The sequence below is a fragment of the Plecotus auritus genome (assembly GCF_963455305.1).
Source record: "Plecotus auritus genome assembly, chromosome: 13".
NCBI lineage: Eukaryota > Metazoa > Chordata > Mammalia > Chiroptera > Vespertilionidae > Plecotus > Plecotus auritus.
The window spans coordinates 25,113,700-25,140,359 of record NC_137779.1 but is presented as its reverse complement, the minus strand read 5'-3'; the positions used below and the strand labels follow the sequence as shown (position 1 = coordinate 25,140,359).

Here is a 26,660-nt window from a genome sequence, read left to right as displayed (position 1 = left end):
CCCATGTGTCCTCGTGCGGAGCTGCCGTCTGAGACAGGGTGGGCTCCTCTCTTTCTGGCCCAGCTGTGGGCATCTAAGACATACTCTGCTGTCCCCAGCCAGGGGCCTGGGCAGACTCATCCCCTGCCTCCCCCCTTCCCCGCCCCCAGCGTCCTCACTGCACAGCTTGGCTCAGAGGGGACTCCCCTCCATCGGCCTCGCGTGATGGATGGCTGGTGGATAATCAAGATGTCAGCGCGCCTGCCTCCCGGAGCCTTGGCCCAGGGGAGGGACGATGAATAGCAGGCCCTCAGAGCTGCTGGGAGACAGGTGTGGACAAACGCCAGACGGGCACTGTGATCCTCTAAGGAGAGAGTCCAGGAACACCTTGGGGACTTCTGCCACATGCCCGTCAGTCTAGCCACATGGGACCGCCTCCTAGCAGACCTGCTGTAACTGTTTCCCATACGAGCCACTGAAAACCTACTTTTGCCCCACTCTGCAGTTGTTTAAAAATCTTAGTGCTTTGGCTTCACTGTTTTTCTTGAACGACCCCTTCGATCAGGGCTAGAGAAGGCCCTGCAATGAGGGCAGAGGTTCGGGAATCAGTGATTCTCACACGCAATCCTGTGCTGAGCAAAATGGGAAAAGGACGTGGAGAATGAAGTAGTCGGTCCAGCCCAGAGCGAGCCAGCTGCTGAGACAGGTGTCCCTGTTTGGCCCACGCCCCTGCCCCGGACAGGCAGTCCTGTGACAGAGCCCCCATATCCCAGTGGCTCTTGCACCGGGACACGCTCCTTGAATACCCAGTGACAAGTGAAAAGCGCACTCGTGTGCGCACGTTTTGTACATATCGTCTCCTCAGGATCAGACGCCTCACCCCATCTAGCAGATGAGCAAACTGAGGCTCACTGGTGAGAAACCATTAGCCCAAGGTCACACTGCTAAGGGGCAGGGCCTGGATGTGAACCCTGAAGCTCATTTTTCCCTTCCCTGACATCACAGGCCCTCGAGGTAGACAGCTGAGTAGAAACCTGGACCGGCCTAACTCACATCTACACGTGAACATCTCCCCCAATCCAGAGACACGATGAACCTAAAGAGCAAGATCCGAGTCAAGCAGACAGATGCCGGATTCACTGGCATCAGACACCATCACACAGCAAAAAAACACAATTTCCAGGCCTGAGAGTCCGGGTGGGGCCGGGGCCAGCGGAGCTACAGGGAACCCGGAGAAGGTTTTAATGACACCATGAATCATCCCCAGAGGTGCGCTGTCACCCCCATTCTTCATCCACACCCTGAAATTAAAGAGGAAATTAAAAATGTATTGATGCTCTGTAAGACTGGCGAGGCCTGGGAAGGGAAACCAGATGTCCTTTCAAGATGGCCTGAGGCCTTGTAACCGAGCCCAACACAGTGATTGATGGTCTGTAATTACACTTGACAAGGTGCCCAGAACCGTGCTCAACGCCCCCTAGAGAAAGGAGACATTTATGGAGTCCCTGGAGCGCACAGGTAAATTCCAGATGATTCTGGATGATAACAGCTGCCTTACATGGTGCCTTTAGGCTTTGCAGATCCACTCAATTTTATCCTCCCAACAATCCTCTAAAGCAGATACTACTGTCATATTCCCATTCCACTATCGAGGCTCAGAAAGGTCAGTAATATGTCGTGTGATAAATGGGGAAAAGTGGATTTAAACCAAGGAGTCCACCTCCGGGATCCATGCCCCCTCACCACTCTGCTCCACTGACCCTTATCCCATTGTACAGATGAGAAAACCGAGGCTCCCGTCGTGGTCTAACTATACACAATGCGAGGCTGAGCTCAGAGGAAGACGGGACCTTCCCCTCCTGGAGGGCATGCTGTAGGCGTGGAGACTGGCTGACCCACGAAGAAGAATGAGCAGCGCTGGAAGTTCATGGGATGGAAAGAGTAAGGCAGGGGTGGGGAACGTCTGGCCCTCGGGCCGTATGAGGCCTGCGGAACCATTTGGTCTGGCCCTGCCAATGCATTGGGGGTGAGTTAAGTAAACGTTTGACCAAATAAGTGGATAATTTTGTATGGCCCGCTGCTAATGATGCTATAAATATCCAATGGCCCTGGGCAGAAAAAAGGTTCCCCACCCCTGGGGGAAAGGAATGGAGGGATGGGAAGATGAGGGGTTGTGGAAGGGCTCCACCTGCCTCATCTGGCTGGTTAACACAACACCCCTACTTATCAGCCAGCCCATGCCTCTTCTCTGGACTTAAAACAGACTCAAAACCAACTTCAGTTCACAATCTAGAGTAAACTCCAGGAGTAGTAATGGTTTGGTTTTGATTTGGGTAGAAAATATATAGGTCTGACCAATTTTTAAAAATTTCATAAAGGCGTATGGATATGGAAAGACATGGATGTAAAGTATGTATATTTCAATAATAAGTTCACTTAACAAAAATTTAGCTCAATGAGAGAACCACCGATTCTGGAACGATGTTTTGGAGCATCAGTGACGAATCCAAATGGTTTTACACAAACTTGCAGCTACCTTAGTGAGCCTCGGCATCCCACAGATCTACCCGCCGAGACCTGGCGCTGTGGGCAGGGAACGGCCCTCTCTCCATGGAAAGCCATCTGCGAGGGCCGCCGGCTCCAAGGATGACTCCTGGACAGAGACACGCGCCTGGGCTCCCTTGCTTGGGCCTGGCGTCCAAGGTGGGTGTGTTTGCCTCACACACTTCCACACCCTCAGTTTTAACATCTTTCCCACGGGTCTTTCTAATCCTGAGAAATCTGAAAGGGACCCCTTTGTCCCAGGAAGACACGAAACCATGTTCACGGGAGGCCCCTTCATCAAGGACATTCGGGATGAATTAAAATGATCTTGAGCTCTGGTTCTATGAGCGCGGAGACCAGTGAATACATGTACTATTGGAATGAGATTAGCATGGATGCTTAACCTACTTTGAGAACAAGCTGTTTTTAATGCTAAGTGCCATCCATTCATATTTACATAATTAATGAACTAATTACAAAGAAGTCTGATCTAATCATTGGATCGGGCTTCACGTGACCCGTCCTTGGCTTTCACTTCCATAGAAGTAATTGCCTTTCCTTGAAAGTAATGCAACTTTATTTTTAAAACAATGCCCTATCATTTAGACCTCTTTATTAATTCAAGCCAGCCTCATTGCAAATAAAAAATCAACAGGGGGGTGAGAAAGGGGTGGTGGCGGTGTCTAAATCTTTTTCTTTTCAACGGAAGAACCACAAGCCAAGAGGACGGGGCTGGGAATGTTTACAGAAAGCAATTTCCCCCCAGAAAAAGGGAAACGTTGTCATGCCATTTTTTTTTTTTTTTTTTTTTTTTTTTAGCCAAAGGAAAAGCAGTTACGTTACGTCGGCACCAAAGCAAATGATACATACAACAGTAATTAGCGAAGATTACACAGTAATTAAAATCACGATGATTATGTGAGTGAGAATAATTTATACAATAATCTCCACGTTCGCGTTGCAAGATGGTACCCGGCCAACAGCAACAGTGGAGAGCCATGGTTGGTAATAAATTCAAGCCACAGCATCGCCGATTACGTGCTGACAGATTGGTCACTGAAATGTAGGGATAAATGTCGTCTCTGACCAGGATACACACGATTTTACTGGGACTTCCCAAGGCTACCAAACTGGGAGCACAAACACCCTAGTAAATGTGTTTTCTCTTCCTCCCTCTCCTCTCCCTTTCTTCTTCCTCCTTCCTCCTCCCCCCTCTCCCCTCCCCTCCCCCTTCATTTTTTGGCTGCGTGATCTTGTTCACTCCCATCATGCAGTCTTCCCCTTGATGGAGACCATGTGCTTTGCTTTTTGTAAAAAACAACAACAACAACAGAACAAAAAAACAACCTACCCAGTATCATTCTCCTGCTCCAGCTAAGGCACCCTGTTGTCCTTTGGGGAACCCCTCCTCCCCCAATGTTCCTGTGGTTTGGGTGGGAACAGACCCAGCCCCCAGAGCTAGGTGAGAGCCCCAATGTGAGCCTAAGGTAACAGGCTCCGTCCTTCCCTTTATCCATTCTGACTAGATCAGTGACAGACACGCTTCACTTTGGGCCAATGCGGGTCAAGCTTGGGACTCTGGAGAAGGGGAAGCCCCCGTTACCGCCGGACTCAGGGTGGTGCCGACATGAGTATAGAGCAGTCGGCCACCATCTTCCTGCCTCAGAAAGGAGCCAACACGGAGGGAAGCAGAGCAGAGAGGCCGGTGGGGCGTCAAATCCCCATGGTCGTTTTTTAAAATGTGTCTTTTAAAATTGATTTGAGAGAGAGAGGAAGGGAGAGGGGGAGAGAGATAGGAACCACCGATGAGAGAAACATCAACAATGATCGGCTGCCTCCTGCATGCAAGGCTGGGGTCCCGTTGGGCGTGGGGATGGGTGTCCAGAGGGAGCTGGGGCTGGGAGCGCTGTGAGGATGGGGGAGGTGGAGAGAGCCCCTTTAACACCCTCTAGCAGGGCAATGGCTCTGAGGGGGCAGGAAGGAGAGGCCAGGTACTCAGCAGGGCCCAGGTGAGCTGCCAGCCCCTGAAGAGCCCCTGGCACACCTGTGGCCAGACGTGGAGAGACACTCCTGAGCCAAGTGTAGCTGCCACCCCCAAGCCCATAAACTCCGCTCTGGGGGCCACGAGGGTGACATGGCGTCCCCGTTTCAGAAGCTCCTGCCTTTATCGCAGCGGCTGCACGATGCCCAGGCCGTAAATCACCAAGCTTTAGCTGTATTTCCCCGGAGCTGACGTCCCCTTATAAATAATACAGAGAATGCTTGTATTTTTTTTGGCAGAAGACGGCTTTCTCCCTCTCTTGTTTTCAGAGTGACCTCTCTCAGTAAAACTGATGTGCCAGGGGACATGGGGATGGGCAGACAGAAGTCTCATCGTCACACAGAAGGGACGCTGGGATGACCTGCTAGAATCTAGTCAAGTTTAAAATGCAAATGCTTTCTGACCCAGAGAACCCTTTGCACACGTGCATAAGAATGTGTGATTTTTTTTTTTTTGAAGCCTCACAGGCTAATGGCAAATACCCACGAGGTAACTAAAAGTGAAACCAGAAGACCACAGTTAATATACCATGGCATGACTTTTAGATGTTTTATAGGCCTTCAGAAGGTGACAGGTGTAGGTGTACTGATAAGGAAAGAGTGTGGGGTCTATGGTTGAGGGAAGGAAGTGCAATGTAAGAATTTATATGTAGCGTAATATACACAATAGAGCATCATATCACTTAGGTTTTTTAAAAGCCCACAAATATGCTATGTACTTACTACAAGAACATATGTGTTTATAAATATATAGAGAGAGACATGGAAGGATACACGCCAGACTGAAGATGGTTAATACCTTTGGAAAGGGAGCTGAGATTGGGGTGGGGGCCAAGAGGATTTTCACCTTCTCGGTTATATTTTAAGTTCTTGAAAGAGGGACACATTCACAGATTACTTGTGAATCTATGAATAGAAAGAGCTGGAAGTCAAGGCATCTGAACGCTAGGAAAAAGACAAAATCTTGATGTTCTAACAAAACTAAAATCTCTGAAGGAGAAGTCATCTGGTCTGTCTTTATACTGACTCACCATTAAAAAAAAATACAAAAATACTCAAGTGATTGTGTTGATTTAAAAAAAATTATAAATCCAGAACTGTCTATAAATGGGAAACAAGAACTCGCCTTACATGGAAGGCAGCTATATTAAATACACAGCTATTTTAAAAAATGTTCACCCCGTGCTGTTAAAAATCATTTGGAAAAATCACGCGTTACGGAGAGCTGCATTAGATCCTCATCATTTCAACTATTTGGTGTAGTCAATACAATTATATTTCCTGTTCTTCAGATGAGGAGGTGAAGGCCCAGAGGAGGTAACTGACCTGCCCAAAGTCACACAGCTAGGAAGTGGCTGGGGCATGTCTCAAACCATCTGGACCATGATTGTCCTTGCGTGGGACAGAGGAAAGGAAAGGCTTCAAAGTCTGAGGTTCTTTGAGATACTGGCCTTCCAGAGGCAACAAGGAGACACTCTTACCTGGGGCTGAGGTTGCGGCTGCTGATGGCCGACAGTCGAGAGGGGCTCCTCATGGTGTCTGTGGCCACAGACAGAGTACAGCTCAACCAGGACCGCAGGCTGCCCTCTGGCTGGGAGCTGAGGATGGAGATGTTATCTCTAGAAGCAGAATGCAGGACACTGTCACCACGATGACGACCAAAGTAACAGCAATAACTAGACAGTCACCCCTAACGGAAGCCAGGCCTTGTGCTAAGGGTTGTACATGCATAACCTCAATCGATTCTCACACCACCATCCCTGAGGGGTCGTAGCTGGTGATTTCCACATTATATAGGTGAGAGAATGGGATTTGGGAAGGCCAACTTGGGTCTTGGCCAAGGTCACTCAGCTAATTAGTGATGAAGTTGGGATCCAATACCCATGCTACTGATCACTGCTCTTCCTTGGGAAAATAAATACTCTATTAGGGATGTTGAGGCACTTCCAATTTTATAGTATATTTGGCATTGAATTTTATACCAAGTGATATGTTTACTGAATATGGTAAGTGTGAAGGTCTTAACTCCTTGCCTGCCTTCCCCAGAATCTTTTTGTATCTGATAAACATAAATGTATTTATTTGCAGAATACTCTATGCCAGGCACCACTGGAAGGAGCTATAAACATGAACCAAACATTGACCCTGTCCTCAGGGACCCATTATAGCACAGTAGACATCTGTATAAATAATTATGAAAATAAGGAGAAAATGATCAATGCCACAGAGTGGGACAGAAGGTAGGTTCTAAGGACAATAAAGAGGAATCTTTATTGCTTCTTGGGAGCATAGGGAAGGCATTCAACAGTGGCAGTTGAACTAAATCTTGTTGGAAGGTTAGGGCCTAGCCATGCAGGGCCTGGAGGAAGGAATTTTAGGTGGAAGCATACACACAGGTATGGAGGTCATAAAAAGGCAGAACATGGATAATATGGAAAGTAGGAGTCCAGGGTAGACAAGAAAGTAAGGGTCAGAACGTGCAGGGCTCAAATGTCAATTTAAAAAGTCTATTCTAAGGTAATAGGGAGCCACCGAAGGTATTTGCGGAAGCCAGTGGCATCGCAAGTCCTGGACATCTCTCTGTCTAAAAGAGACTGGGCAGTTCGATAATATGTGCCCACTGCTATATATTACGACCATGGAGCCAAAGCTCTCAGGGGCATTGCTGATCATTCTCCGAGTAGGCATGGATGTTCTCATGGACAGAGAGCAGGGGCTTGCTCCTGGCTCTGGTGTCAGCTGCTCTGTTCTACTCAGGGTTAACTTACATCTCCTTTCTGCCGCTGCCACCACAGTCCACTGCCGTCTGGACACTAGAAGGAGGCACAAGAAAGAGTCAGTTTATCCTCCTGTTGCCAGGAAGCGAGGTCTCTCTCTGCTGGACAGCCAGGCGTACTTCCTCACAGGTGTCAGTTGAACAACAATGGTCAACTGAACCCAGCACAGGGAAGTCTTTATAGCTAATGAAGGCATATGCTGCTGTTAATTTGTGACCACTATTCACCCCAGGTGACCCCATGAGTATGAGCCCCATGAGGGCCGGGGGTGTCTCAGTGTTTCAATTCACCACCAGGTGGATTTTTTACAAGTCATGGATTATTGACCATGGTAGGTCCTTGAGTTCTGGGAGGTCTCACAGGGGCTACCAAGGGGTCAGGGAGAGGGACCTAGGAGGGTCCCAAATCTCCCTTTCTCATGCCAATCAAAAGATGGCTGTAGTCCACCCTAAGCTAGAATTTTCTGTAGGGGTTTGCTTTGGTGTGAAAAATGAGGGTTCTGCTCAAAGGAGGGAGTTTGAGACCCACTGATGCTTTCACCATATGAAGAAAGTGTTGCTGTACTGCAAGCTCTACGAGCAGGTCCATGTTGATCTGTTCCCTACTGTATCTCTGTATGTCTTAACAGATGATGGTGGTGGTGGTGAAGATGATGGCAATAATGATGATAATGGTGGTGGTGGTGAAGATGATGATGATTTTAACCTGTTGAGTGGGCAAGCTGAGGCCCAGGAAGACCTTGAGACCTGTCCGTGGTGCTGATCCACATGGCAGTGCAGCCAAGGCTGGAACCCTCATCTCCTGATACCCGTAGTCAGTGCTTCTTTCCCTCACCTTGGCGCATGAGGTTTTTAAATAAATGTGCCAGGCATTTGTGGGCAGGAGATTGATGATTAGCAAGATAATTAATTGTCTCCTGTTGTATTCCTTTAGGGCAAGTCTTTGCCAGACAACTCCAGGCTGAATACAAACACGGCCGGGGAAGTAATACATGAGTGCACTGGGCCCGCATCACAGTGACAGACACAAGTTTGCCAGAATGACAGGCCAGTTACGTGGCACAGAACAGAGACCTTGACAGGAGGAAGGGGGAGAAGGGGCATGCTCGGCAGGACAGAAGAGCGCGCTCATTAGAAGGGTGGGTGATGGGAGTCAGCCTGGGAGTCAAATCACAACCCGTTATTCACTAGGTGAGCTGGGGCCCGTCTCCTGACTTCTCTAAGAAGCAGCCCGTCACTGTAGACTTGGGGTGATAATGGTACCAACCTCAGAGACTTGTGTGAGAATAATATATGCAAAACAGGTGGGTTGAATAACCTGGCCACAAAGTCCCCAGGAAACAGTGGCCATTAGCAGAACGATCATTTGTTTCCTGTAACGCCTAAGTAGGCAAGCAGTGTGGAGCGCTCACTAGCTGGGTACCCAGGCCTCGCAAGCTACAAAGAAGCCTAGAAAGCCAACTAGCCTCTGTGGCATTGCCAAAACATATGCCATCCTACGCCAGGGTCCTGTGTTTAATTTGGAATGTGGCATCAACCTTTTTAGAATATGCGAGAAATTCTTTTAAGCTTTCCTCCAGTTCTTGGGCATGCTAATTACTCCAAAAGGGGAGAGCAAGTTAGAAGGTCAAAGAATTATAGAAAAAGAGATGCGGGTAGCTCCAAAGCCTGTCTGAGCAGAGCCTGGGCCCACTCATAAACAAACTCACTCAGAATGATGCCCTCATGGCAGCTGTGATCTCTAGTTAGACCCAGATATTTCTACCTGTCCCACTGCAGTCCGATTTTAGCCAAGTGAAGAGGATAATATACAACTGAACTCAACACAGTAATAGAGGACTCTTTCTAGAACATTCATCTCAGATGGGGCCAGCTGGAATGGATACACTCTCAGCTGACCCTCTAGTCAGAGGTCAACCTTTGGCCTCTCCACACTCCCCGCCGCCCCCCAAACCACCAGCCAAGGAGACAGGCAGAGTAGCCACAGGCCCTGGGCCAGGATGGCTGGGGCTGTCTGTCAGCTGACGCATCCCTCCCTCCATGACTAATGAGCAAGCTCCGAGCCTGGGGTAACAGCCTAGAGCATTTCCCCATTAATCTAAGAAGGCTGGCGCCCCAGCCCAACTTACCAGGCAGTGCTCCAGAGCGGGAGAGCACGCATTTAAATGCTGCCGCACAGCCCACCTGGCTTTCTGATCACGTAGCCATGTTTCCAGCCTGGAAGGCCTGTTACGCTCGGATCTAATTCCCAACATGGGGAAATGTGACTTTTTATAATTTGAACAAGTCTCTCAAAGAACCTCACCTCCAGCGAGCGGAAGCACCACTCTCCCTCCCGGCGCGGGTTGGAATCCTAATTGAGAGCTCAATTTGGAGAAGAACCTCGGACCAATCCCGCAGGCTCCTGTCCAAACCTTCTATCCCAGGCGACAAGACAATTAAGAGGGAAGTGCAGCGTGGAGCTGCCAGGACGGGTGGAGCGCGGGCAGCGCTAGGCCGAGGCTAGGACCTCTGCTCGGGACAGCGGCTCCACAACCTAGCCATGCATAGAGCCCTTGTCTATTGCTGACAGTCATTTTAATCGCCCCGTGACCAGAGGACATAGTTTGTACAATATTACTTCTCCAAAATGTGTTGAGACCTCTTCGTGGGCACTTTCCCCCAGTCTTCCCCCATCCCTATGCTATTCCTGAAATCTGTGCTCCTTGTAAATTTTAGATCCAAGTTGCAGGACAGCGAGTTCAGACCGAGGCCTGCTGAGAGTTAAGAAATGCTCCCTAGAACCACGTGGGGTCAGGGCCGCCTTCACCCCTGCCCAGAGGGGCCTGTGCTTGGAGTCATGCTCTGTGTCGCTGTCCTGAAATTCTGAATACATCTAAACAAGACAACCCCTGTTTTTATCTCCCAGCGGGCCCACGAATGATGTAGTTGATCCTGCCTGGGGTTCCGGAGCACATCAAGGAACCCGGGGACTCAGGGGGCTCCTGTGGACATTTCCAGAGAGGAAGGAAGGTGGAGAGAAGGATGAGAAAGTGGTGGGAGGTAGGGTGGAGGAGGGGGAGCGGAGAGGAGAAGTGCTTTCCTCTCCTTTACCTCCGCAGGTAAAGAGATGTGGCGAGGAGCCTTTACGGTGTGGCCAGCGCCGGGGCCCACTAAACTAACTCAGAACGAGGCCCTTAACAGCAGCTTCGATCCTCAGTGAGGCCCGGGTATCTCAACTTGTCCCACTGCGGCCTGATTTTAGCCAATTTAAAAGGATACACGTTGGAAAAGATATAATATACACTCAGCACAGGAATAGAAGACTCATTTCCAGAGTATTCGTCCCTGTGACCTCAGTCCCTAGGTGAGAAGCTGCTCCTTGCTCGTCATACCTCCTGCCCAGCCTGTCCCCACACCCCCGACCACGGTCCCTCTTCTCCCCTTTCCGATTTTGTCATCTTTGTAATTTTTATTGTTCATTTGAAAAGGAATCTCTTACTATGCAAGTGAAGATGGTTCAAAAAAACCATCGTTGGCAAAAAACACACACACAACGCAACAAAACACAAGTATAAGCAGCCATCAAGTCCCTCTATAACAAACGCAAAAGCCCTAGCGTTTCTGCTCGTAGAAGAGCTAGCTGAGCGTCAAGCGGTACCATCAGCAATAGGAGTTTGTAATTACAAACACTCTTCTGTCACAACACTAATAAAACGGGAGGAGGGGCGGCGGACGGGGCACCCCTCCGTGTAATCACGGGCTGGGAGCAGCTGCGACATCAGTATCTGCCATTTCACCAGCAATTTGGAAGCTGTACAAATTCGTAGGGAGCGGTGGAAACACTCCATGTGCATGGAAGCCATTTTTTGCAGAAATTGAAGACTTTTGAGATAAAGCCCTCTCTTTGGAGGCAAGAGCATGAGGTTTTAGAGCCGCTGGGTCTCTGTTGTGAAGATGCTGGGCACGAGCAACTTCGTGGGAAAGTTGAAGGTTACATGTCTCTGAGCAGCGTAGGACCTGCCCAGGCCTGCATCGCAGGAAGAGTGAGTTCCCGTGCTAAGATCAGCCGTATCAAGCACATCATTTACGTGAGCAAAATCTCCCACGGAGAATGCTGGGGTAGCTGGGTGTGTGTGCATGCTCATTGTAGAGATTTTGGAAAATGGAAATAAGCTTGAAGAAAACAAAAATTTAGGTCACCTGTAATGCCTTTTCTCTTGGGATGAGAGTGTTGGCGTGTTTCCTTCCAGTCTTTTTTCTTGATGAGATAGAGTCAGCTCTGACACAGATGTCTGGTTCTTTCCACTGGCTAAACCACAGTTGACTTGCAACTCCCTATATCCCTCACTGCCCATCTCATGCCCACATCGCCCACCAGTCAGTTCAGGCCCCTGTATCCATCCGATTGAAAGGAGTGTGACAGGCAAAGGTCTGGGTAGGAACTTGAGCAGCCCTGGGTTCTAACTCGGAGTATAGTGCTAATTTGCTGTGTGACCTTGAACTTCTCTGCGGTCAGGATCCTCACGTGCAAATGGAGAAGGCTGCACTCGGTGGTCTAACTTTTGACTGTTCTGGCTGCAGCATGGACCATCCCCCCACCCCTGAGAAGACCATGAGGGACGGTGCGGGTGCAGCCCACACAGGTGGGTGCAGGGGCGGCTGGCTGGTGTTGGGAGGGGACCAGTTCTGAAGGTCGGGTGAAGGCACCCTGCTCCTTATCAAAGCCATGCACAAAAAATGCCTCTCCCGCTGCCCAGGCCTTGCTGCAGAGGCTGGGATGGGGGCAGAGATGCTGCACTGAGACAGGCAGCTGTCATTTCACAGAAACAACACGCCGAGGCCACAGAGGCAGCTCCGGGGAATAGGACCTGCGTGCCCCGCCAGGACACTTCTGACTCCTACCAGCCGAGGAGCCCACCCCTGGCCCCTGGCAGCTGGAGGCTCGAGTGGGTGGCGAGGAGCAGCCTGTCTTCCCAGGAGGAGAGAAGTCCAGGCACTGAACTGGAGTGGTCTCGCCGATCACCGGCCAGCTAATCTTGTGTCCTTGAATTAGTTGTTGCCTTTGTAAAATGTGTTCTTATTCTGCATAAACATGGCTCACACTCTTAGAGCAGGTACACACCCTACGTGTGCAGTAGATGTTCATCTAAGTGATATTCATCTATTAACTCATTTAATTTTCACTAATAACCCTATGAGGTAGGTAATGGGTTGAATACACAAAATGTCCAGTCTGTAGATCAAAAGTTGCCGAATCTGCCTGGCCGGCATGGCCCAGTGGTTGAGTGTCGACCGATGAACCAGGAAGTCACAGGTTCAATTCCTGGTCAGGACACATGCCCAAGTTTCGGGCTCAATCCCCAGTGTGGGGTGTGCAGGAGGCAGCCGATTGATGATTCTCTCTCATCAATGATGTCTCTCTCTCTCTCTCTCTCCCCTCCCCCCCTTTTCTGAAATCAATAAAAACATATTAAAAAGAAAGTGGCTGAATCTTGGCAATTTGATGTGCTTTGCCCAATAGCATCACGCCCACTTTACAGATGAGGGAGTTAGGTCCAGATTGGACATGTACCTCGCCTGAAATCACACAGTGCAGTCCCTCTGCAGCCACCCCCCAGGCTGCCCCACCCCCCAGGCTGCCCCACTCCCCGGAGGCTTAGCAAGCTGGCAAGGTGGCATCCTGTCTTTCCTCACCTGAGCTGGCCAGATACCTCCCACCCTCGAACACATCCGGGCCTCCCAGCAGATGCGGCCCCCAGACCCCTGAGTGGGAGCTCTGGCCACTGAAGACCAGGAGCTCCCCAGGGTGCAGCCCACCTGCTGCGCCCAGGCCCCCAGAACCCCCGTAGGTTACCTCTCTGTGTCACTGTCGCTGGACGCCACCTCCTCCAAGGCCGCCTGCAGGTCAGCAATCCTCCGGATGGACGTCTCCAGGTCTGTCTGGAGGGTCTGTCTCACTGTTGCCAGCTCCTCCACGTACTTCTCCTGGGGACGAGACCACAGCCACGCTAGCCTTGGGCAAGGACCCCAGCCCCCCACGAGGGCACCAGGGAAGAGGCAGACTCCGGGCTCAGCTTAGAATGCACCAAGCACCTATTAGCATGGTGGGTGCCCCTCTCTGGGGATGGGCTTCTCAAACCCTCAGATGAACGCTCTGGATTTTATAGGGAAAGTGGATGCGGAAGGGCCTCCAGGGCATGGCCCGTGGACAGACTCCCTCACCTCTGCTGGGGGTCCAGCCCGGGGCTGTGCTTTGAACCTGCACCACCTGCTGCCTGGGCAGATGAGGAAATGCATGAACCAATGCATGTTTCTTGGAAGTGCCCCAGAGGATGCTCTGGAAGCTGAGTCTGTGCCCCAGGGATGGATCAGCAGCGTGAGGTTGTGGGGAGGGCAGAACGAGAATGGTTCCCTTTCGACTCTGTCACCTCAACTCCCCCAACTTTCTGTCCCCCAAGGCAGCAAAGGCAGAGCTGGCAAGCCGCTGGTCTTTATATGGAGGTCTTTGTGCCCAGCACTGTATTCAGTGCCTCCCGCTCCTGACCTCACTGACTCCTCACAAGTCTGGCAAATGGTCACTCTTACTGCTCCCATTTCACAGATGAGAAACTGAGGCCATGAGTAGAGAAAGCTTAATGGCAGCACTGGAACTGATCTGGGTGTATCTGACTCTCTTCTTCTTGCTCATCCCTTCACCTCTGACACCCCCAATCAAGTCCTGGGAAATCCATGACTTCTACTCGTAGCATATTCCACAACCCTGCCCTTTAACACAGTGACTGTCAACCTAGGGTGAGCATGCCCCCCAGGGGACACTAGGCAATGTGCACGGACATTTTGGTTGTCACAACTTTGGGGCTTGTTCCTGGCATCCAGTGGAAAGGCCAGGAATGTTGTTCACATCCCACATTACAGAGGATCGTCCCCCACCACAGAGAACGACCCGGCCCAAATGTCACCAGTGCCCAGTCTGAGAAAGCCTGAGTGAAACCTGGAAACGCGTCTGGAAATTGACTCTACGGGGAAGGGCTGAAAAGGCAGAGCCAGGCTCTGCGCTGGGGATGCTTGGAGCAGTGCTATCGACAACCCGGAGAAGCTGCGAGCCGCCTGTCACCCAGCATTGGGACTGGGTAGGGGAACCCCAATGTGTGACTCTGAGACTGTTAGGCAGACATTACCATTATCCTGGCAGCGGGGACGGCCTCCGTGGAATAATGTTAAGCAAACGGAACAGAACAGGGAACTATCATGCCCATGTCTATGCAAATTACAAACACACACTTGGAGGAACGCGTGGGAGCTGAGAATATTCATGGGTGGTGGGGGCGGTGAAGAGGGTTTGCGGACAAGATTTTTCCAATAAGCTGTTCTAATCATGTTTATTTTTCACTGTTGTGTTAAGGAAAAGACATATACAGCTGATCGGAGTGTGGCGAGGTGAACAGATAAGGAGACGGGGTCAGACCTCTGGGTGATTCTCAGCTGCTCCGTTAACTGATTAGCTGTGTGGCCCTGGGCAGTCCACAGCCCCTCTCTGAGCCTGGGGTCACTCTCCTTTCATTTGTGGGTGAGGAAACTGAGGCCAGCACAGTTACCGAGGGCAGCTAGGAGCAGAGAAGGGATGGGAGCCCTGCTCTGCCACCTCCCAGTCTCTTGATCTTTCTGGGGCTACGTGTGCACACCCCAATGCAAGCCGGTAAGGACCCGGCTGCTCCCCACTACTAGGACACTCAGTTCTCCTTAGAGATGGGCTTGTCTGTTCACCGTGTGGTAAGTCTGTGCTTTTCCAGCTTGAGAGAGAGAGAGGAGAGACAGAACTGAGACAGCCCAGGAGCCACGCCGAGCGGATGAGAGAAGGGGTGGCGTGGAGGGAGGCAGGGACTCGCACAGGCTCAGTGGGAACACCCCGCGGAGACAGATTTGGGAAATGTGGAGTCTGTGTAATCAGCAATCAGCAAACCTTTCCTGCTTCAACTGGAAAACCACAGAGTCTCTGATTGCAGGGACCAGGTGGCATGAATGCGGTGGTCTTGCCCTGGGGCAGACAAAACAAGGCCCCACCCAGAGGGCAAGAGCACTGAGAGACACGGGGCACAAGGGAGGAGGGGGCACAGGGAGGCACCATCAGGCCTGGGAGCCGGGCTCCTTCCAGCTGCCGTGACGCATGACTAACGAAGCCCAGGACAGGGTCAGGATGGCCACAGGCAAACAGGGTCGCGACTCAAAGCCAGGCATGAGCTTGGTCTTCTCAGTCATTCTCTCTCCTTGGAGTCTTGGAGCACAGAGACATGGGGGGGGGTGGATATTAGGATATGACTATTGAGATAGATGTATGCAGCAGAAAGATACTAATAAACATACCATATGCCCATATTAATCTAGAGTTACAATACAGTGATACAGTTATAGAAACACAACATACTAATATCTACTATGTATTCACTACACAGATGCTCCTCGACTTTAGGTGGGGTGATGTCTGATAAACACATCATAAGTTTAAAATATAAGTGAAACTGCATTTAATGCACCTGATCAGCTGAACGGCATAGCCTAGCCTAGCCTCCCTTCATTGCGCTCAGAACACTTGTATTATCAGCAACCCTACTGTAAACTGAGGTGCGGGTGTAACACATTTCTTCTTCTCACCAGAAGCAGGAGGCACGGATGGGCATTCCGTAGTTATGATGGGATGCAAAACCACAAAGCACGCGACCCAAAACACTGGCAACACCCACATTGTAGAGCCCTATCGCTAGTCCAGAAAAAGATCAAAATTTGAAATTTAAAGTACAATTTCCGCTGAATGCGTATTGCTTTTATGCCCCCATAAAGTCAAAAAATTGTAAGTCAAATCATCATAGGTCACCACCATTCATGCATTTGTTTAATAAACATTTATTGAGCACTTACTATGTGCCAGCAATGACCTAGGCATAGGGAATATAGATAGAATGAATTCAACTTCCATGGAGCTCTATTCTTGCAGGGGCCTGTCTATCTGTATTGCATGTCCATAACACACCCTCACTAATGCATGCACAGTATCCAGGCGTCCTCAAACTACAGCCCGCGGGCCACATGCGGCCCGCCGAGGACATTTATCCGGCCCGCCGGGTGCCGCTGCCTGTCCTGCTTAGCAGCTGACTCGTCCCGGGCCCGCAGTGCACATAGGAATTTGTTCATAGTTTTTTTTTTAAACTATAGTCCGGCCCTCCAACGGTCTGAGGGACAGTGAACTGGTCCCCTGTTTAAAAAGTTTGAGGACCCCTGGTATACACCATGTGCACAGAGTTCAATGCAATAGTATGTAGCATGTGTACCTGCTGGCCTCCCAGCATCGCTCAGGAGAATCATGCACCATGCAGCACTCTCAAGCTGCTCCCCCTGCAGCGTGCTGCACAGAGCTGCTGGGAGGGAGCGGGTCATCTGATAATTAGTGGCTGCAATTAAAATCGTCTCCTCTTGTGATGTTCAATTAGAGGCTAATATCTAAAACCGTTGTTTGTTTTCTCTGCCCAGGGCAGCTGTCTTCAGAGAACCCTCTTCCTCTCTGCCAGTGCCCAGGACGTCAGATGGCAGTTCCGAGCCTCACGAACCACGAGGCACCCCCCGACCCAAGACCTCCCAAAGTTAATTTCACAAGTTTTTATTATAGATTAGACAATCTCAAAACACCCCCAAAACATGATGAAAAATCTTGTTATTTTTTTTTTTTCTGGTGCAGTAAAGACTAATAGAAACTTCATGTTACAGAGCCTGGTACAAAAAAAAATTACACACACACACATATGCTATTATAAATGTGTGTGTGTGTCTGAATGTGGATGCACCTGTGTATATAGATACACACACAAATATTCCTACTCTGACACGTACTTAATAAAAGTATTGAACTAATTAATAAAGGAATATATTCATTTCTATTTCTCACATGTTCAAGCACTCTGCTAAATTTAAAATACCGTATCTCACACAATCCTTTTGAGAAGCCTCAGAATCAAGTACTATATAAACGCGTAAAAGGTAGCTGGAGAATATTACCCCAAAGTAATAGTGGAGCCGTTATCTCGGTGTGGTGAGGTATCAGGTGATTTTTATTTTCCTTTTGATATTTCTCCAGATACTCTGCAAGGAATACGAATTACTTTTATTGCCAGAAAGCTAAAAAATAGAAGACTTCATTTCTCTCTGACACTACAAGGCACAGTCCCCTAGTCTGTCTACCTGCTCACTGCCTCTCAAGGCCTTATTATCCCCATTTTACAACGAGCAGGCTGAGTCTCAGAGGTTAGGTCTCTTGTCCAGGGACATGCGACCAAGACATGATGATCTAGAGATGGGCCCAGGTCTCCGGAGCCCAGCCCACAGCTCTTTCCCCCCGCTGCCTCTAGTTCCTGCTTCATCCAAGGATGCCGTGTCTCTGAAAGGGGGGGAGTCTTCCCAGGAAGAAAGATTATGAGGAACTGCCATTGTTTCGTTCAAATTGTCCAAGGGTCATTTGCCTGGGAGAAATGAGGCTGCGGGGAAAAATAAAGGCTCTGTGAATTACATCCTGGTTAAAGCTCCATATTAACAACGAAGTGAGCCTTAGTGGGGAGTGTTCAGCCTCCTTTTGGGGAAGGGAAGAGTTGAGATGCCCATTAGAAAATCTAAAAATGCATCAGATTTTCTTAGTTAAGACGGAAAAAGAGCCCAACCTCCAGCAAGAAGAGGATCTGGGGGGAAAGTGGTCATCCCTATCCACGGTCCTTTCTTCTTTCTTCATGCTCACCCTGCAAGTTCATTGTTTTTGGTCTATTTTTATGACGTGATAATAGACACAGAGACTCATCAAAGACCCCCAAGTCGCACAGCTAGAAAGTGACAGTCCGATGGAAACTGAGGCCTATTTCCAAAGGTTCAGTAAATATTTGTCTCATCCCACCCTTTTCTTCACCCGGGGCAGGCATGTCTAATGGATCACTGCACAGCAGATCCAGGCCATCAGGAGCCAGAGTCCAGCGCTACCCTGTGCTCCATCTATCCGTGTCAACAGGAACTCCCGACTCTGCCACCCTTGCAGTGACCTCAATCCTCCTGGAAAAGCCTCCTGAGTCCTCAAAGAAGACACACACACGTTGATTGCCGAGTGCTCTATGGAATTAAAGGAAAATGCACCCACAACATTCAGGGAGAGACCCTGGTGGGAGGGGAAGGGGACATGCAAACTAACACCCGGGAAGCAGCCGCAGAAGCACTGGCTGCAGAACAAGCACCCGTGTGAATTCTGAGGGTTACTCATCCCTTCTGACTCCCAGTTCCTCATCTGCTATCAGGACAGTATTACTCTCTGTCGGAAGGTCATTGCCAGGAACAAATGAAACTGTGCGAAACTGCGCACATCTGGTATACCTAACACAGGGGCACCGACTTGACACATAACGAATGTTCCCATTTCCTTCTTTCCTAAGTAAAGACTCTGAAAATATGAAGCCTGCAGAGACTGTAGAGTGAGGACAGCCTCGTTTTTCAGGAAATGAAGTCTCTAAGCACCGGACGCTGCTTTTTTTTTTTTTTTTTTTTTTTTTTTTTTTTTTTTTTTTTTTTTTTTTTGTGGGAGCCGGAAGGATTTACTACAGTGCCCCAAAGGATTCTGTATCCGTCAGGAAAATCGAAATCACTCTAGATCAGGGGTGGGCAAACTTTTTGACTCGAGGGCCACAATGGGTTCTTAAACTGGACCGGAGGGCCGGAACAAAAGCATGGATGGAGTGTTTGTGTGAACTAATATAAATTCAAAGTAAAGGAGCGGAGGGGAGAGCAAGAGAACCGGATAGAACAGCCGGATCCGGCCCGCGGGCCGTAGTTTGCCCAAGGCTGCTCTAGATCGTTGAACCAAAGGAATTTCATACGGGGACTTTGCCGTCCTGGTGATGGGAAAGATGAGAAGGGAAAAGCGATGATGAACAGCAGGAAGGCACTGCCTACCGAGGGCTGGAAGGAAAAGCCAAGAAGTCAGGCCGCCCAATGCGAGGTGAACCTCAACAGGGCTGCACACTGGAAGCTGGTGCCGTGGAGGAGGGGGTCCCTAATGGGACCTGGGATGACAGAGGCTCTGCTGCTGCCAGGGACCCCCTTGAGACTGTGGAGAGCAGGAAGAAACACTGGCTTCCCTCCTGCCTTACAGCTGTCCAACACTGCCTGTCACTGGCAAGCCTACCAGCTGGCAGCGAGGAAACAGCTCCCTGCAATTCTGAGCAGAGCAGAGAAGGGGTGAGGGCAGGTCTCCAAGCATCAGGAGGGTTACGGGCACAGAGCACACCAGCATCGGGCTCAGTCCAGGCCCCATGACTGAAGACAGACAACGGTTCAGTTTGTAAAAATTCATGGAACTGTATACATGGACGAGAAATGCATGCTCTTCTATATGTATGTTTCAAGGAAAAAAGTTGTAAGAAATCCAGAATTATAATTTTCAAGTATTATAGAATTCAGTGCTGGATTGCACACTCCTAGTCTATATCAGGTATTTATGGCTACATGATAGATCCCCTCAACACCTTGTGTTTGGAAATATCAAGTATTTTTCCGCATCTTGTGGTTTTCTGCGGGTCAGGAATGTGAGAGTGGCTTGCTTATCCAGGTGGAACTGGCTCCAGGGCTGTGGTAGGCTGACTTAATGGTCACCAAAGATGTCCACGTTCTCATCCCCAAGACATGTGAATGTGGTAACAAGAGGGATTTTGCAGTTGTGATGAAATCAAAGACCTTGAGATGGGGAGAGTATCCTGGATTATCTACCTGGACCCTAAATGTAATCAGAGGGGCTTTGCAAGAGGGAGGTGAAAGGGCCGGTGGGGGACAGAGCAGCAAGTGGTGATGGGGTCTCAGACTGGAGTGATGCAGGAGCCAGGAGATGTGGGCGCCTCTGGAAGCGGGAAGAGGCAAGGAAAGGACTGTCCCCTGGAGCCTCCAGGAGGAAGCAGCCCTGCTTACACCTTGATTTTTACCCGGTAAGCCTCATTTTGGACTTCTGACCTCCACAACATAAAGAGAATGAATTGTGTGTGGTCGATTGTCGCAGCTATAATAAGAAACTATGATACAGGCTCTCTCAGGAGATTACAGTCAAAACCCCATCCAGGGCTATGTTCATCTGAAGGCTCAACTGAGGCTGCAGAGTCCTCTCCAAAGAGACCCACTGACAGGGCTGTTGAGTGGGGGCTTTGGTTCCCCTACACTCACGGAGCTGCCGAGTGTGTCCTCCTGACATAATGGCTGGCTGTCCCAGAGCAAGTGATCCATGACAGGGCAAGGCAAATGCCTTTTATAACCTAGCCTCGGAAGTGAGGGGTCATTAAAACTGACATAATCTATTGGTCACACAGACCAACTCTGATACAATATGGGAGGGGACTCCACAGGCATGTGAATGCCAGGGGAGGAATCACTGGCACCATCTGGAAGCTGGCTACCCCCGTAACACGAAAAAGTCCTTCCCGTATAGACGCCGTGCCAGTCGCCTCCCCTCCCTCAAAGAGAAAGCCTGTAGCCACCCTGAATTTCTTTCCACTTCTAAGAATGCATCTGTTTATGGATTGAATTGTGTTTCTCCTCCCTTTTCCCCCTCCCCCAATATATTTTAAATCCTAACCCCAGTCCCTCAGAATGTAACTGTATTTGGAGATCGGGTCTTGACAGAGGTACTCAAGTGAAAACGAGGTCCTTCGAGGGAGCCCTAATCCAATAGGACTGGTGTGGTCCTAAGAAGAGGGGAGTTTGGAGACAGAGCCAGACACCAGGAGAGAAGAGGGCGTGAGGACGCACCACATGTAGTTGGGGAACTGGAGCCATGCGGCTACAAGCCGAGGCACATCGAGGATTGCCAGTCAAGTACCAGAAGCCGGGGGAGATGCACGGAGCAGCCCTTTTCGGGGCCTCTGGAGGAGCATGGTGCTGCCCACATGTTTATTTCAGACTTCTGGCCTCCAGACGGTGAGGCAATGAATTCCTAGATCCCAAGCCACCCAGTTCGAGGTACCTTGTCACCAACCGCAGCCCTCACAAACTACTAGGACACCAGGCCACCTTTTAAACACCATTCTAGTCATGTGCCTCTGAACACACACCTCTGAGGACTGTGCACGGAGGTGAGACTGTCTGTGTGCGAGCCTCACAGTGCATTTACACAGACCTGCGTGGCACAGCCCGCCGCACACCGAGGCTCCGTGGTACAGCCTCTGCTCCGAGGCTACCAGCCTGTGCAGCGTGCTCCTGTGCAAAACAACACGAGATTAAATCGAGCACAAGAGAGGATGCAATCAAGAGAGGCAGTGAACACAAGATGTATGAGGCCGCTGCCGGCGTAACACGGCCTACTGTTCCACAGCCAACGTTTTTAAAAGTAGAAAGGGTACACTAATTGATGACAAAAGGCACAGTACAGTAAATAGTCGTGTCTGATCATTATCAAGTATTAGGTACCGTACCAGGACAGCTATGACCTCACTAGGTCCGTGGTGGGCAAACTGCGGCTCGTGAGCCACATGCGGCTCTTTGGCCCCTTGAGTGTGGCTCTTCCACAAAATACCACGGCCTGGGCGAGTCTATTTTGAAGAAGTGGCGTTAGGAGAAGTTTAAGTTTAAAAAATTTGGCTCTCCAAAGAAATTTCAATCGTCGTACTGTTGATATTTGGCTCTGTTGACTAAGGAGTTTGCCGACCACTGCGCTAGGTGATGGGAAGTTTTCACCTCCATTACAACCGTATGGGACCACCACCGTCATATATGCAGCCCACTGTTGACCGAAATGTCGTTATGCGACACATGACTGTGCTTTGTTTTCTGGTTCTAAAAGGGTGCACGATAGAGACGTTAGAAAATAGAGAAAGTGGCAAAAAAAAAAAAAAAAAATTTCCCTTCAGTCCATTACACGGGGAAACCAGCCTTAATGACGAAGTTGCAGTATTTCCGCCCTGCGTTCATGGCTGCACATGTGTATAACAGACACATACACACACTCAGGTAAATGGCTCTGTATTAAAGGCAGAATGAAGCTGGCCATGCAAACACGCAGGGACCTTGGAGACCCCCCTGCCCCCAGCCTGCCCTGCAGGGTGCTCCATCTCAGCACGGAAGAGCTGGGCTCCCGGCACCTGCTCATGGTCTTCCCTTTCCTGTCTCCTTGTTTTTCTGATGGTTTTAAATGCCCCCGGCTATGGCCTGAGGGCCTTTAAAGCTTTCTGCAAGGCTAACATTTTAGGCAATTTGGGCTGTTTGAAACCTAGGTGGTAAGATTTGGCCTGTAGAAAATCTAATATGTGTGTGTTTGCTATGCACATTCAGACATTACATAAACAGCGGTGGCCAACACACCTATATCCGGGCCATGGCAGGAGCTGAACCAGAACTCGGCACGCCCTCCCCAGGTCCTCTCTCTGCTGGACAGTGCTCTCCGCTCTCCGGTTCCTGCTTAAACACCGGGTGCAGCTACTTCAGTAACAATCGTGCCACGGACTGGGGCTCCAATGGTGACAAGGGGGCTCTGTACTTTATTTTGGGGTCCCAACTTCCCCCTGTTGGATGGGGCAGAGTCCTCAGCAGGCACAGAAGGGATAGGGTTGAGGATCCCTTGGGCCAGTGAGATGGGGACGGAGAGGGAGCGGGGATCAGGCTTTGGACAGTGTGCAACTCCGCTGTGAGTCTTTTAAGTCATGAGGTTCACAAATAAAACACAACGATAACCTCTCTAAAGCTCCTTATAGCTCTGGCTCTCCCAGGCTCTGAAACCACCCCAGCCTGTGGCTTGTGACGCGGCATCTTCAGAAAGGGACACAGAGGGACTGCCGCTGGAGTCCAACCCTCTCAAGGCTGACCCCCGCAGAGCCCTCACAAAGCCGCCATCCCGGCCTGGCGTGACCCGCAAGCAGCCTGCTCCCCACAGTCGCCCACCCAAACTGCTTCCTGAAAAAAAAATGACAAAAGGCATTTCATTTTTCTGCTCAAGCTCAAATATGACATATCTGTGCCACCGGATTTTCCTGACAGAAGAATAATTATATCAACATAATTAAGTCTCACATGCAAAAATGATCTGTACCGCGCAGACCGGCACTACACTTCCTGCATCAGAGGCCCACTGTTCCAGGCAGCAATTATCAAGCCACCCTCTGACATGTCTTATTTCAATTTAAATGGAAATGAAGCTCATATATCTCAGCCCACTAGCCCGTGCGATGGCAGAAATGGGGAAGATGGACTTGGAAATTTCTCAAGTGGCCACTGGGTTTTATATCCATGGATGTTTGTGTGAGAACAATGTATTGTATACCTCTGGTCCCTTCTCTGGGCCTCGAGTATCTCATCAATACAATGGGCTAACATCTTGCATCTTTCCCTTGCTCTCTATTCACGATCATAAACTTAGTCTCCATCATTACCCCCTACGGGTTCTGTAGTCTTTCCTCTCTCTGATCCAGCCCCTCGCCATGCTGTGTTCCATAAAGCAGGCACGGGCACGAGAGACTCTCCTCCATCTGACCAAGTCCTCTCCTGTGTAGGAGGCTCCAGGACCTCCTCATTCCCCACCGTCCAATCTGAGTGGTTTAGCCTATCGAGCCCCTCCCAGTCTCCCTCCCACCCCACTTCCGAGGTTCTTCTTCCCCTCTACACACTCTGCACCCCACACATCAGTAATTCCCGTAGATTTCAACATCTTTCCTGCCTCAGTGCCTTTGCACCTACCATTCCACCACCTGGAGTGCTCTTCCTTGCTCTGACAAGTGAACTCCTATTCATCCTTCAAGACCCATTCCACCATCACTTCCTCTCTGATGCCTTTTCTGGCTCCCCTGGGTAGAATTTGCTGCTTTCATCTCTGTGCCTCTAGCATTTGTACAAGCCATTGGTGTGAGCATAGACCCCATGTGAGTGTAATTCTTCTCTAATCTCTGATTTCCTGCTATATTGAGTTCCTTAGGAGTAGGGTTGTGCTCAGCCCTATATCCCAAGTGCACTACCTGGAACTCAGAAGTCACCATAGGAACCACATTTCAGCTTTAAGTTCTCACAGCTCTGAATTCGTCATGGGGGGGGGGGAGGGGTGCAGCAGGTCATACCACCGTGTGGCTTCTGTTTATCCACATCAACACAGGCTTGCAACCCAGCTCCACCACTGAGAGCAAGACTCTGGGCAGGCCATCGCCCGCCTACCTGAGCCTCAGTTGCCTCGTCTGTAAAGTGGGAATGATGACAGCATCGCTGTGCTGTGGGACAAATTGAGAGTTCATGAGTGCACTGCATAAGACGAAGAAGGTGCTCAACAAACACCCCTCTTTCCTGTTCTCAGAACTACGGGGGGCAGTTTGGGAAATGTGGCAAGTGCATGGGGTCTCCTCTATTTTGGTGCTTTGTTACCCTCGCCCCATCCCCCTGGTCCTCTCACGTACTCCTTTAGGCCTCTGGTGCACTCCACTCTGCACCCCACTGGCCACAACATTTTATGTCCCAAACATGGTCTCCCAAATCCTTCGTGTCCCCTCTCCACCAACACATGCTCATTCTCTGCCCCACTGTCTTGCTGCCACGTCACCATTCATACCAACATGCCCATGAATCAGATAAAACCATTACTGCCAACGCACCTGACCCACCTGGGTCAGGTTAGGCCTCATCCCTGTTAGCACCCTTATGTGTCCAGGGCATCCCGGGACAGGCCTGGCTGGGGATCGCAAACACCTCCCATAAATACCGGAGGCAGAAGACTGCTCCATAACTGAAGTCATCCAGGCCAGCAGTGGCTAAACGACCGCATCCCAGCAGCTATGCCAGGTAGGCACAGCCCGGGAGAGAGAGCATGGCGGGGAGACTGAGACCTGCATCGGATGCAAGACCCGGAAACGTGTCTGCATCTGCCCCTACTCCCCCAGCACCAATGACCGCACAGCAGAGCCTGTCTCCCCTGCTCCTCGGTGCCATCAGCTCCCTTTCCGTTTCCACGCAGAACATCGTGCAGCTTGAATCACATTCGGGTGCTGTGTAAACTGCGAAGAGCTGAATGCACACGAGATCGTTATTTATCACGCTGCTTCTCCCCGCTCCAGGGGCCTCCCCCACTCTCCAGGCAAATCCCGTCACCCAATGAAGACTGAGGCCCCAGCCGGTGGGTGTTCTCAATGGGCCAAAGAACCATCACGAATGAACGCAAGTGAAGAGGGAGAAACAATCTCTCCCTAAGAAATCAACCCTCAGCAACTGTCTAGTGTCATTAGCTATGTCCCCCCGAGAACAGATCAGGGAGGACACGGACCGGAGCTATTGGTATCGGCAATCAATGCCAGAGCCCGGCCCTCCCCACGCTCGGACCAGAGTCAATGCCGTCTGGCTGGGGACAGGGTGGAGGCGGGAGTGGCTGTCAGAGAAAGCAGTGCCTGTGACACAATCAGAGTGCGGCCAGGCGTGGTAATGACTGGGGATGAGGACAACAGTGGTTTCTGGATTTGACTGGCTTCCAGCTACTGAAGCGAGAGGCTGCCACAGAAACACAGACCCCTGGCCTCTCTCAATGTGGTAGGAAGTCCCATCTACTGCCTGGGAAATGGGCTTTTGGGGTAGTTGGGACTCATTTATTCGTGCCACTTTTCTTTTAAAAAATCCTCATCCGAGGAGATCTTCTCCATTGATCTTTAGAGAGAGGGGGAGAGAGGAGGAATGGATGGAGGGAGGGGGAGACAGAGGGCGGGGGGGAGAGAGGGTTGAAACTGCAACTGAGGTATATGCCCTTGACTAGGAATCAAACCCCGGTCCTTTGGTCCCAGGGCTGATGCTCTATCCCCTGAGCCAAACCGGCCAGGGCTATTCATGCCACTTTTCAGTGGGAGGGTTTCACATGAACTCCTGTAATCCAAGGGCACTGTGCTGCCTCCAGAGCAGGCTCAGGTGGGTCTGTATTTTCTGGACTGAAGGATCCTGAGCTAAGAAGAAGGGCTTCTCAACCTCAGCATTACTGACATTTGGGGCCAGATAGTTCTTCGTTGGGGGGAGGGAAGTGGCAGTCCCGCGCCTTGTAGGATGGTTAGCAGCATCCCTGGCCTCCACCCACGAGATACCAGCAGCACCCCCGCCCCCAAGTGACGCTGATCAAAAATGTCTCCAGATATTGCAAAGTACTCCCTAAGGGGCAAAATCAACCCCAGTGGAGAGCCAAGCTGAAGCAGAAGGGTAGGTGGTCGGCATTATTTTTAAAAAAGACCCACACTCTGCACAGATGTGAATTTGAATCCTGAACGAACCACTTCCTGCTCCGTGACTTCATCTTAGGAACGTACCCCTCCCCTCCCCGGACTTCAGGGAGTCTGGA

At 50.3% G+C, this 26,660-nt stretch overlaps 1 protein-coding gene across 1 annotated transcript in view; it reads right to left on the bottom strand.

The window, feature by feature from the left end:
• Positions 1-26,660, bottom strand: part of MYO18B (myosin XVIIIB) — a gene marked incomplete at its 5' end in the record, with an annotated part of 185,465 nt that overhangs the window by 6,973 nt on the left and 151,832 nt on the right. Inside the window, 3 exons of the mRNA XM_080649891.1 lie at positions 6,045-6,182; positions 7,332-7,376; positions 13,176-13,306. Of these exons, the coding sequence (XP_080506017.1) occupies positions 6,045-6,182; positions 7,332-7,376; positions 13,176-13,306 (314 nt within the window). The remainder of the gene's footprint in view (positions 1-6,044; positions 6,183-7,331; positions 7,377-13,175; positions 13,307-26,660) is intronic.